The 13,832-nt window shown below is 44.1% G+C and overlaps 1 protein-coding gene across 1 annotated transcript in view; it reads right to left on the bottom strand.

Annotated features, from left to right (window-relative positions):
* KMO (kynurenine 3-monooxygenase) overlaps positions 1-13,832 on the bottom strand; it is a 705,013-nt gene that overhangs the window by 152,294 nt on the left and 538,887 nt on the right. Inside the window, exon 10 of the mRNA XM_077292788.1 lies at positions 12,244-12,391. Within this exon, the coding sequence (XP_077148903.1) occupies positions 12,244-12,391 (148 nt within the window). The remainder of the gene's footprint in view (positions 1-12,243; positions 12,392-13,832) is intronic.

The following is a 13,832-nucleotide window of genomic DNA, read 5'->3' as shown; positions in this document are numbered from 1 at the left end:
CTTTTCTCTGGGCTGCTAAATGCAGAGCTAAGTACTGTAGTGCGTATACGCTGGGAAAGGCCAAAGGGCACCGATGACCTAGAAGTAAAGCTGGTGCATACGCACTACAATACTGTGCTCTGACTTCAGCAGGGCAAAGAGAAGTGTGCCTGCACAGGAGTGCGATAGAGGACATTTAATGCATGATGTAGGATGGAACTTCCACAAGAAGCGGGACAGCGATCACAAGATGAGGGTAGGCGCCGGATCAAGACTAGAGACGCCCGGACCGCGCTGTCTGTGACTATAATAAAAGCTCTTTTTTGTGCCTTGCATATAGGATTGGGGACATATAGAGAGCATTCTAGTACACTGTATGTGAGGGTGTACAGATGCTGGCTGGACCTTATATGGGGACAACCTGTTGACAGGCTCCCATTAATCTGTAAGACCTGTAGCCACCGTCATTTAGCCGCATTTGAAAGCGGTCCTGCAAGATTCCACAAACTTAAGAAAATAATTTATCATTCTCCTTCTCGTAAGCTAATCAGCTATCAACATATAATAAATGTCATTTGCCAAGATACTTGTAAATCCACATGTCAGTCTTTCATTTTTATCATGTCAGGTAAGAAACTTTCCAAAAATTAGTATCGTATGTGTATATTCACACCAACAGATCTGATATATCTTTGTGCTATTGTAAACACATGGAATAAATTATATGTGCCAAGACACTTATCTATCACGTCAGTTTTCAGTCTCTGTCCAGCTTGCGGGATAAAAAAGACATACAAGTTTAAGAACCTTCATTGCTTTATATACTTGTATGTATACTGTATATTTAAAGCAACAGATTAGACATTTCAAATAGCAAATGACATGTGCTAAGACACTCATCAGTCCCCATGCTGTGTGCAGTGTGTCCTCCTGTCCTGGGTGCTGCTCCTCAGCTGTCAGGCTCCTCCCACAGCTCTTAGTCAGAGGCAGAGCCCCGCTGCGTCCAGGCTGCTGTTGGAGTTGATGACTTCTCTGCAGCAGGGAGCTTTGAAGGAGAGCACGCTTAGCCAGGATTGGGTGAGTGACCTCTCTTTCACCTCTCCTCCACAGACTGCAGAAGAGCGGTCACATGACTCACTCCCTGCATTCTGATTGGAGGCCTGTCATTCCTTCTCTTGTTGACTACTTGTGATTGTGTTTGTACTGTGCATGTTACTTTAGATACATGTGCAGTTCCAAACGCAGGGGAAATAAAAGATAATCAATGACCGGAGGCAGGGGCCCCTTAGGGGATTGGGACCCTAGGCAAATGCCTAGTTTGCCTGCCCCTAACGCCGGCCCTGGATTTATGTACAAGTACACTAACTCCACAGGCATGGCTGGAGTACACCAAATGAAATTTTAACCCAATCTATTTCCGTTTTAAAACTTGCAGGGTTTCACTAATTTGATGGGTCTCTTGTAGACATACACCTGCTGCCTGTAATTGCTAAATAAATGTAAAGCGAGCACATCTTTTTACTGAGTTTTGCATACCTCTTACATTTCAGGCCACTACATTATTATTGTGTAGCATATTGCTCATATTTGTACCATATTGTATGAACCCCCTAATGTCAGGGTCATTCCATGTAAAATCTTGGTGGCATCTTCATCTACACCTAAGCAAAGCTCTAACCAATTCCAAGCTGAAAAGAATGTAAGAAAAGAGAAAAACAACCAAAAATACAAGTAACAATACAGTTATGGCAGTCCAATAAAGAGAATTTCCTCTGTTAGGCTGGAGTCACACTAGCATATTGCATCCAATGCAAGAGCATCAGATGCGATATGCTAATGACTCTCGGCTCCTGCTCTGCTGAGAGCAGGAGCCGAGTGTCATGCATCTGTGCTCCGAGCCTCTCGCACAGAGCGGATCGGAGCACAGCTGTGGAGGAGGCGGAGAAACTAATTTCTCCATCTCCTCCATTGCTGGGGTCAGCATATAACGCACATCACTTGGATGATATCCGAGTGATGTGCAATGTCTCACTTGCACCCATAGGCTTATATGGGTGTGAGTGAGTCGAGACTCGTCCGAGTGTCAGTGACAATTGCAGCATGCTGCGATTTCACTTGCACGTTGAAAACGGCCGAGGAAAAAAATGATGATGCGAGCTGCCCCATAGAGGAATACTGGTCCGAGTGCTTTGCAATTTTTTATCGCATAGCACTCGTCCGTATTATGCGGTAGTGTGACTCCAGCCTTAGACAGAGTATCAGGGCTATTATACAAGGACCTGAGCATCTGCATTATACTTCAGTATAATTACCAAAGAAGCACAATATGTGAGGAAAAACAGATAATATTCGCCATATCTCTTAGAATATCTGTTTGATAGTGCTATAAGCAAGTAGTAATGGTAGAAGAGAGTAAACTCTTCATGAATTTAACTTGGCGAAGCTATAAGTGATGTAGTTCCACTTGACATTTTACCCCTCTCTCATTTTCGTCTAGCCACATCAAAGTCTCTGCAGGGGAGTCAAGCAAATGGATTTTTCCCAGGGCAACCACATGGAGATGAGCTGGATACATCATGGAATACGGGACTTGCATATCACATAGCCATCATTTATTGTTCATGGTATTTTTCCCTTCTGCTTTTTCTGAAACACCAACCGAATGAAGGTTGTTTCTGCGTGACCTGTTTTCCAGGTCATCTGGTTTGTTAAAGAGTAAAGTCATATTCTGCATATTTTTCTTAAGCTCCTTTTACATAATATGCAGTTTATCTTCTATGGAACTTACTCTGCCTTCCTTTCATCTTTTTGGTTCTCCCCTTAACCTTTTGCAGGTCTTTTCTCATGGAGAACACTTCCTCCTTTGTGCTCCTCAAACTCATAGTAAGGGAAGTCAATGTCTTGTTACAGGCAGTAATTGCATAAAATATTACCTTTAGAGTGGGTTTCCGAGTGATTGCACAATGATTTCCCTCACTTTAAGTTACATACCTCCTGAGGGACTTATAACTGTGTAGGTGATTGATTCTACTCATGTGTTCTCCTCTGTGGGGGAGAAGTGTTGTCTTGCCTCAGTTTCTTTGAAGTATTTGTGGCACCCCTGTGGTCCGGCTGCCACAATGGTATCTCCTCCCTAATCAGTGGTGGTATCATGTCTGGAGGTAAATGGAGCTCCCTACACTAAGTAAACCACACATCCACACACAAGTCTGATCCCTGACATGCAGCAGCGATCTGGATCCCGCTGTGATATCGTTGGTCAGAGCTAGAAGGCCAGCACCTTATTTCGTCGCTGGATCACCCACTGACATCGCTGAGTCGGCGTGTGTGACGCGGATTCAGCGATGTCTTCACTGGTAACCAGGGTAAACATCGGGTTACTAAGCGCAGGGCCGCGCTTAGTAACCCAATATTTACCCTGGTTACCAGTGTAAATGTAAAAAAACCCAAACACTACATACTTACATTCCGGTGTCTGTCGGGTCCCCCGGCGTCCACTTCCCTGCACTGTGTCAGCTTACACAGGTCCGTGTAACCTGTGCACTCTGCATATGTATAACCGTTTTTGTGTAAAACAGTAGATGTCTGCTTTTAATATATTGTATATGCTAATTTGTAAGGTCATAGGTCCTATAAAGGACATGACCTGTACTTAATCACTTCACCTGGACCCGTAGAAGCGAGTAATCGCGAAACGGCCGTTGTCCGTCTTTCACCTCCCCAGCACGTCCTGCTTATCCTCTTTGTTGTCCATGGCACGAAAGTGAAATAAAGGACATGTAACTTGTCACTTCAGCTGGTGAGTGCGGCATTTTTTTCTTCATGAATCATTTGAACATTTGTGTTTTTTTTCATGCAAGCACCCATTATTAGCTGAATACCTATACCGCAAAAACTTCAGATAAATAGCTCTGTCTGTCTACAGTGGTGATTTGTGGTTCCCTAGTTGCCGTTCATTTTTTGTTGGACTATTGGCTTGACATTGCAGATCAGACTGAGGGGGAACTGTTATGATCCGGTGGTAGGATCTCAAAACTGACCTGACACATATAACCAGAATGATAGGACAAGTTCTGGGGATGTGGAAGCTATACTGACCGCAATCCTGATCCTATCCAACACACTAAAGGCAGCCGTGGAGCGTTACCTAAAAACCTAGACGCCTCTTCACAGCCTGAGAAACTGACTGCCCCTAGAGAGAAAGCAAAGACCTCACTTGCCTCAGAGAAATAACCCCAAAGTTATAGACAGCCCCCCACAAATAATAACGGTGAGTTAAATGGAAATTACAAACGTAGAAATGAAACAGGTTTAGCAAATGAGGCCCGCTAACACTAGATAGACAGAAAATAGATAGGAAACTGTGCGGTCAGTACAAAAACTATCAAAAATAAACCACGCAGAGAATACAAGAACCCCCACACCGACTCACGATGTGAGAGGCGCCCTCTGCACCCCAGAACTAACCAGCAAGCAAAATATCACATAAAAGCGAGCTGGACTGAACTCATCATATACTGAGAAACGTTTTCAAGGAAATAATGAGCAAAATGAACAAGCAAACTTAGCTTCTCCAGCAGGAGACTGGTCACAAGGAATATTCAGGAGAGCTCAGCATCAGGACTGAATACACCGACAGCAGGCAACAAATGAAGGTCCAGGTGAGTTAAATAGGCCCAGCATAGAAGGAAATGAAGCAGCTGAGCCCAGCAATATCGCTAAAGGCCACCAGAGGGAGCCCAAGAACAAACTCACACAGTACCACTCATGACCACAGGAGGGAGCCCGAGAACGGAATTCACAACAGTACCCCCCCTTGAGGAGGGGTCACCGAACCCTCACCAGAGCTCCCAGGCCGATCAGGACGAGCCGCATGAAAGGCACGAACCAAATCGGCCGCATGGACATCGGAGGCGACAACCCAGGAATTATCCTCCTGACCATAGCCATTCCATTTAACTAAGTACTGAAGCTTCCGTCTCGAAATACGAGAATCCAAGATCTTCTCCACCACATACTCCAACTCCCCCTCGACCAAGACAGGAGCAGGAGGATCAACAGAAGGGACCACAGGCACCACATATCTCCGCAACAATGACCTATGGAACACATTATGAATGGTAAACGATGTTGGGAGGTCCAAACGAAATGACACAGGGTTGAGGATTTCCAAAATCTTATAAGGACCGATGAAACGAGGCTTGACCTTAGGAGAGGAAACCTTCATCGGGACATAACGAGAAGATAACCACACCAAATCCCCCACACGAAGTCGGGGACCCACACAACGACGGCGGTTAGCAAAGCGCTGAGCCTTCTCTTGGGACAACGTCAAATTTTCCACCACATGGTTCCAAATCTGCTGCAACCTATCCACCACAGAATCCACCCCAGGACAGTCAGAGGGTTCAACCTGACCCGAGGAAAAACGAGGATGAAAACCAGAATTGCAAAAGAAAGGTGAAACCAAAGTAGCAGAACTAGCCTGATTATTGAGGGCGAACTCAGCCAATGGCAAAAAAGTCACCCAATCATCCTGATCAGCAGAAACAAAACATCTCAAATAAGTTTCCAAGGTCTGATTAGTTCGTTCGGTTTGGCCATTCGTCTGAGGATGGAAGGCCGACGAAAAAGACAATTCAATGCCCATCTTAGCACAAAAGGACCGCCAAAATCTGGACACAAACTGGGATCCTCTGTCAGACACAATGTTCTCTGGAATACCATGTAAACGAACCACATTCTGAAAAAACAGTGGCACCAAATCGGAGGAGGAAGGCAGCTTAGGCAAAGGTACCAAATGGACCATTTTAGAAAAACGATCACAAACCACCCAGATGACAGACATCCTCTGAGAGACAGGAAGATCTGAAACAAAATCCATGGAAATATGCATCCAAGGCCTCTTCGGGACAGGCAAAGGCAAAAGCAATCCACTGGCATGAGAACAGCAAGGCTTGGCCCAAGTACAAATCCCACAGGACTGCACAAAGGAACGCACATCCCGCGACAAGGAAGGCCACCAAAAGGACCTCACCACCAAATCCCTGGTACCAAAAATCCCAGGATGACCTGCCAACACCGAAGAATGAACCTTGGAAATAACTCTACTGGTCCATCTGTCCGGGACAAACAGTCTCTCCGGTGGACAACGGTCAGGTCTATTGGCCTGAAACTCCTGCAACACCCGTCACAGATCAGGAGAGATGGCAGACAAAATCACCCCCTCTTTGAGGACACCAGTCGGTTCAGAAACTTCCGGGGAGTCAGGTACAAAACTCCTACAAAGGGCATCAGCCTTCACGTTTTTCGAACCCGGAAGATATGAAACCACGAAATTGAAACGAGAGAAAAACAGCGACCATCGAGCCTGTCTTGGATTCAACCGTTTGGCAGACTCGAGATAAGTCAAATTCTTGTGATCCGTCAAGACCACCACACGATGCTTGGCTCCCTCAAGCCAATGTCGCCACTCCTCAAATGCCCACTTCATTGCCAACAACTCACAATTACCAACATCATAATTCCGCTCGGCAGGCGAAAACTTTCTTGAAAAGAAAGCACATGGTCTCATCACAGAGCCATCAGAGCTTCTCTGTGACAAGACAGCCCCTGCTCCAATCTCAGAAGCATCAACCTCGACCTGAAAGGGAAGAGAGACATCGGGCTGGCGTAAGACAGGAGCCGAAGAAAATCGACGTTTCAGCTCCTGAAAGGCCTCCACGGCCGCAGGAGACCAATTCGTCACATCAGAACCCTTCTTAGTCAAATCCGTCAAAGGCTTAACCACACTAGAAAAATTAGTGATGAAGCGACGGTAAAAATTAGCAAAACCAAAGAACTTTTGAAGACTCTTCACAGATGTAGGTTGAGTCCAGTCATAAATAGCCTGGACCTTGACTGGATCCATCTCAATAGTAGAAGGAGAAAAAATAAAGCCCAAAAAGGAAACCTTCTGGACTCCGAAGAGACATTTAGAGCCCTTCATAAACAAGGCATTGGCACGCAGGACCTGAAATACCATCCTGACCTGCTTCACATGAGACTCCCAATCATCAGAAAAGACCAAAATATCATCCAGGTACACTATCATAAATCTATCCAGATACTCTCGGAAGATGTCATGCATGAAGGACTGAAACACAGAGGGGGCATTAGAAAGCCCAAAAGGCATCACCAAGTACTCAAAATGGCCTTCGGGCGTATTAAATGCTGTTTTCCATTCATCGCCCTGCTTTATGCGCACAAGATTATACACTCCTCGAAGATCTATCTTGGTGAACCAACTGGCCCCCCTAATCCGGGCAAACAGATCGGACAACAGTGGCAAGGGGTACTGAAATTTGACCGTGATGTTATATAGAAGGCGATAATCTATACAGGGTCTCAGAGAACCATCCTTCTTGGCCACAAAAAAGAACCCCGCACCTAAAGGGGACGAGGACGGGCGAATATGCCCCTTCTCCAATGACTCCTTTATATAACTCTGCATAGCGGCATGTTCTGGTACAGATAAATTAAAAATTCATCCCTTAGGGAACTTACTACCAGGAATCAGATTTATAGCACAATCACAATCCCTATGAGGAGGTAGAGCACTAGATTTGGGCTCATCAAATACATCCTGGTAGTCCAACAAAAATTCAGGGACTTCAGAAGGAGTAGAAGAAGCAATTGACACCAAAGGAGCATCGCCATGAATTCCCTGGCAACCTCAACTTGATACAGACATTGCTTTCCAATCCAGGACTGGATTATGAGCCTGCAGCCATGGCAGACCCAACACGACAACATCATGCAAATTATGTAGCACAAGAAAGCGAATCACCTCCTGATGTGCAGGAGCCATGCACATGGTCACTTGGGTCCAGTACTGAGGTTTATTCTTGGCCAATGGCGTAGTATCAATTCCCTTTAGTGGGATAAGGAACTGTAAAGGCTCCAAGATAAAACCACAGCGCCTGGCAAATGACAAATCCATCAAATTCAGGGCGGCACCTGAATCCACAAAAAGCCATAACTGAGTAGGATGACAGAGAGCAAATCAAAGTAACAGACAAAATGAATTTAGGTTGTACAGTACCAATGGTGACAGACTTGGCGAACCTTTTTGTGCGCTTAGAACACTCTGAGATAACATGAGTAGAATCACCACAGTAAAAGCACAACCCCTTCTGACGTCTGTGGTTTTGCCGTTCAACTCTGGTCCGAATCCTGTCGCATTGCATAGGCTCAGGTTTCTGCTCAGAAAATACCGCCAGATGGTGCACAGGTTTGCGCTCCCGCAGACGCCGATCTATCTGAATGGCCAAAGACATAGACTCATTCAGACCCACAGGCGTGGGGAACCCCACCATAACATCTTTAAGGGCTTCAGAAAGATCCTTTCTGAAAATCGCCGCCAGGGAGCACTCATTCCATTGAATGAGCACAGACCACTTCCTAAACTTCTGACAGTAAACCTCTGCTTCATCTTGACCCTGAGAGAGAGCCAGCAAAACCTTCTCTGCTTGGTCTACCAGATTAGGTTCCTCATAAAGCACTCCAAGCGCCAGAAAAAACGCATCCACATTTAGCAATGCAGGATCTCCTGGCGCCAGAGAGAATGCCCAATCTTGAGGGTCACCACGCAACAAAGAAATAACAATTTTAACTTGCTGAACAGAATCACCAGAGGAGCGAGGTCTCAGAGAAAGGAATAACTTACAATTATTCTTAAAGTTCAAAAACCTAGATCTATCTCCGGAGAACAGCTCAGGAATTGGTATTTTAGGCTCTGACATAGGACTGCGGACTACATAATCCTGAATGCCCTGTACCCTTGCAGTGAGATGATCCACACTAGAAGACAGACTCTGAATGTCCATATCTGCAGCTGAGTTCAGAACCACCCAGAGATTAAGGGGAGGAGAGAGACTAAACACAGTGCAGAGAAGAAAAAAAAAATGACTTCAGGATTTCTCTTCTCCCTCTTTGCTGCATTAACACTTTGTGGCCTGCTGCACTGTTATGATCCGGTGGTAGGATCTCAAAACTGACCTGATACATATAACCAGAATGATAGGACAAGTTCTGGGGATGTGGAAGCTATACTGACCGCAATCCTGATCCTATCCAACACACTAAAGGCAGCCGTGGAGCGTTACCTAAAAACCTAGACGCCTCTTCACAGCCTGAGAAACTGACTGCCCCTAGAGAGAAAGCAAATACCTCACTTGCCTCAGAGAAATAACCCCAAAGTTATAGACAGCCCCCCACAAATAATAACGGTGAGTTAAATGGAAATTACAAACGTAGAAATGAAACAGGTTTAGCAAATGAGGCCCGCTAACACTAGATAGACAGAAAATAGATAGGAAACTGTGCGGTCAGTACAAAAACTATCAAAAATAAACCACACAGAGAATACAAGAACCCCCACACCGACTCACGATGTGAGAGGCGCCCTCTGCACCCCAGAACTAACCAGCAAGCAAAAAATCACATAAAAGCGAGCTTGACTGAACTCATCATATACTGAGAAACGTTTTCAAGGAAATAATGAGCAAAATGAACAAGCAAACTTAGCTTCTCCAGCAGGAGACTGGTCACAAGGAATATTCAGGAGAGCTCAGAATCAGGACTGAATACACCGACAGCAGGCAACAAATGAAGGTCCAGGTGAGTTAAATAGGCCCAGCATAGAAGGAAATGAAGCAGCTGAGCCCAGCAATATCGCTAAAGGCCACCAGAGGGAGCCCAAGAACAAACTCACCCAGTACCACTCATGACCACAGGAGGGAGCCCGAGAACGGAATTCACAACAGGGAACAGTGTTATATGCTGTCGGGCAAAGTGTCTGAGTTTAGCTGCTGAAGCTTCTGCTGTTACACTTCTGGCTGGTGTGCAGCATGCAGGCATCAGATTTACAACTCCTTGGTCCTGGCCCTGCTCCTTCAGATTTTTGTCATCTCTAGGACAAAAGATGTCAGGAATACCCCTCACTGAAGTCTTGCAGGAACAACAATGAGCTCCAACACCAGGAGAGAGGTATTGGTTATTAGTACTCCAGGATTTAGAAGGATATGAGCAGGAGCTCTTTATCACGAATCTTCCTCACATTTCAGTCAGGCCACGCCCTGGTACAGGTTGATCTTAGTTTCATCTAATCAAATAATGTTTTTCAGAACTGGGCTGGCTTCTTTAGATTTTTTTTGGCAAAGTCTAATCTGGTCTTTCTATTTTTAAAGCTAATTAATGATTTGCACTTTGTGATTAGCCCTCTATATTTGCTCTCATGAAGTATTTTCTTTATAGTAGACTTAGATACTGAAATACCTACTTCCTGGAGAGTGCTCTACACTTGGATGTAAAGGGGTTTTTCTTCACCATGGAAAGGATTCTGCGATCATCCACCACTGTTGCCTTCGTGGATGTCCAGGATTTTTTGAGTTCCCAAGCTTACCAGTGCACTCTATATTTTGCAGAATGTACCAAACTGTTGATTAGGCCACTCCTAATATTTCTGCTATACCTGTGAAGGATTTCCTCTTTTTTTCACTTCCATTGGGGAACGTCTTTGACAGCATGTTATGGGTCACAGCAACAACTTTCAAATGCAAATTCCACATCTGGAATCAACTCCAGACCTTTTACCTGCTTAATTGATGATGGATTAATGAGGGAACAACCCATGCAGCCTATTAAAAAGCTTTAGCAATAATTGTCCAATTATCTTTGGTCCTTTGAAAAAGAGGCAGGTACATATAAAAAAGCTTTAATTCTTTAAACCTTACACCAGGGGTGGAGAACCTCCGGCCTGTGGGCTGCACTCATATAAGCCTATGGGTGCAAGTGAGACAATGCACATCACTCGGATTTCATCCGACTGATGTGTGATATACGTCGACGCCGGCAGTGGAGGAAATGGAGAAATTAATTTCTCCGCCTCCTGCGCAGCTGTGCTCCAATCTTCTCTATGCGAGAGGCTCGGAGCAGATGCAGGACACTCGGCTTCTGCTTTCAGCAGAGTAGGAGCCGAGGGTCATTAGCTCTTGCATCCGATGCTATATGCTAGTGTGACCCCGGCCTGATTTTGTAAACAGCTAAAGTGACAAAAGTGCCACAGTCAAAATATTTCTGGTCCTAACTGAAAGAATATGGCATAGTGGAATTTTTAATGTTAATGTGTGCAGTAAAGTGGTACAATTTATGTGTATGGCATAGCAATATACTTAAAGGTAGTCTGTCATCCTGAAAACACATATTAAACAGCTTAAACAGTTTTATTTGGCCCCTATAAAAATTATACCAGCAGTTTACATTTCAGTCTTTTAGCAGCATAGAAAACAACTTTTATTTCATATGCAAAAAGGAGAGTGCTTTGGTGCAACCACAGTATAGCTAAGGGTCCAGTGCCTGCTTGATCTAAGTCCTGCTTGAACTCAATCAGCAGTGCAATGATACCAAACATGTTGCGTTGCGCTTACAGTGTGAGCGCAGGCGTGCTCCCTTTCCTGGATTCTGCCTGTGGCAACCACTTTCTCATATGATACTGAAGATTAGGATGCAGTGGCTGTAGACATGAGCCAGGGATGAGAGCGAGCCCACACTGACCCTGTGTGTGTGTGGGTCAGAATCAGATGAAGAGTCAATATTGTGTGATTAGTGTAAAAAAGAAACCAAAATTCTGGCTACAACTTTTAGACCGACATTTATTGTGTACAAAATCTCTCTCTATACGGTGCATGGTTATTAATTTATTTAATCTCCAAGTACCATTCAATGGTTCTAAAAATAAATGGCAATTTTCTGCTTACTGTTAAAAATAGATGTTCTAGTGTATTCATTTTCAAAATTAAAATTAAAATTGTAAACAAGTCGGCACTCCATATTCCTTGAATGCAAATAAGCTTTATTTATTTAATCCATGTACTTCAAAAAACCACAAAGACACAGGTACTCAACAAAATAAGGTCACCATTAAAATGGCATGTATTGCAAATGCCTTTCTAATAGTGAGAATATTTTGTTTCAAACAGCTATGAAAAAGGAAGTTCAATTCAAAATGCATGAGATGCTTGAGTACCTGTGTCTTTGTGGTGTTTTAAGCACATGGATTACATAAACAATATATGATTTCAAGTAACACAGATTCCTGACAGATTTCTTCATCACTTTCTCTGGCTGCCGACTGCTCAGGGTGAATTAATTGAAGGTGTGGTGACGGAGCGAAAACAGCATGTTCTGCTCAATGTATTGTTTTGCTACAGGATTATTACTTACAGCATTCATTCCTTGTCCATAGAAAGGCACAACAGCATGGGCTGCATCACCCATTAGAACACATTTACTTTCCAAGGAAAACGTTGAACATTTAATGGCAATCAATGCTTGTGGTGGAAGCAGGAAAAAATCTGTTTTCAAGTTGTCCCTTATGAAAATAGTGGAAAAAAATATAAAATTAGTTCAATAATAATAATAAATTAATAATGGAAATCATGACTATATACTATTTGGGACTACTAACAGAGTACTGGGCAAAGTTATTACTCCGGAGTGGTAAAAATGCAGCAAAGTATAAATGCTTTCAAACATAGATGTCTTAATAGTTTATTTTTATAATCAACAAAATGCCAAATTAATGAAAAAAAGAGAATTAAAATAGAATCAATATTTGGTGTGACCACCCTGTGCCTTCAAAACCATATCAAACCATCATTTCTCTGAGGTACACTAGTTCTTATTAAGAGGAAGGAACTGGTAGTGATGATACAGCCCACACACAGCCTTGATCTCAATATTGAGTCTGTGTGGAATTACTCTACGTGAAGAGACATAAGATCTGTGTTAGTTCTCCAAGATGTTTGAAACAACCTCCCTTGCAAATACTGGGTTAACCTAGAAGAATTGAGATTTTCATGCTGTTTTAACCCCTTAACGTCTAATCATAGATATATCCGTCATGGGGCGCCTCCCCCTCTTTGTTACGGGCTTCGGCGATGAGCCCGCACCTTTTCCAGTGCATGACAGCTGATCTGATCAGCTCTCATGTGCCCCTAACAACTGAGGGTGGAATCGTGATCCACCCGCAGCTGTTAACATGTTAAATGCCGCTGTCAAACTCAGACAGCGGCATTTAACATGGCCGCTACAGAGGCCAGTCACAAACTACGCTGTCATGATTCCCCAATGGCATGGGAACATCAGAAACACAAAAATAACAGACTAGCTCTCGGGTGATGGAAACTCAAGCTGACCGTGACCTAAATCTACCACACAACTAACAGTAGCCAGGAAGCATTCCTACGGCTGCCTAGATGCCATGCGCCAGCCGGAGAACTAACTACGCCTGGAAGAGGAAGGAACAGACCTGGCTTACCTCTAGAGAAATTCCCCAAAGATGATAGTAGCCCCCACGTATATTAACGGTGAGTTCAGAGGAAAAGACATACACAGTATGAAGGTAGATTTAGCAAAGCGAGGTCCACTTACTAGATAGAGGAAGGATACAAAAGAGGACTTCACGGTCAGCTGAAAAACCCTTTCAAAAAACCCATCCTGAAATTACTTTAAGACTTCTGTGTCAACTCATGACACAGGAGTGGCAATTTCAGTCCACAAGAGCTTCCAGTAACAGGAAATGACAAAACTGTAAACTGGACAAGAAAAACAAAACAATAAGGACAAGAGTCCACTTAGCTGATCAGCAGACTAGTAGCAGGAACATGCAACTGAATGACTCAGGTTACAATGATGACCGGCAAGGAAGTGACTGGAGAGCAAGGCTAAATAGGGAACTCCCAAAACTGATGGAAGCAGGTGAGCTGAGGAAAAAAAGCACACACAAGTCTCCAGTACCACCAGCCACCACC

The sequence above is a fragment of the Ranitomeya variabilis genome, chromosome 2, assembly GCF_051348905.1.
Source record: "Ranitomeya variabilis isolate aRanVar5 chromosome 2, aRanVar5.hap1, whole genome shotgun sequence".
Lineage (NCBI taxonomy): Eukaryota > Metazoa > Chordata > Amphibia > Anura > Dendrobatidae > Ranitomeya > Ranitomeya variabilis.
This window is presented reverse-complemented; position numbering and strand designations above follow the sequence as displayed.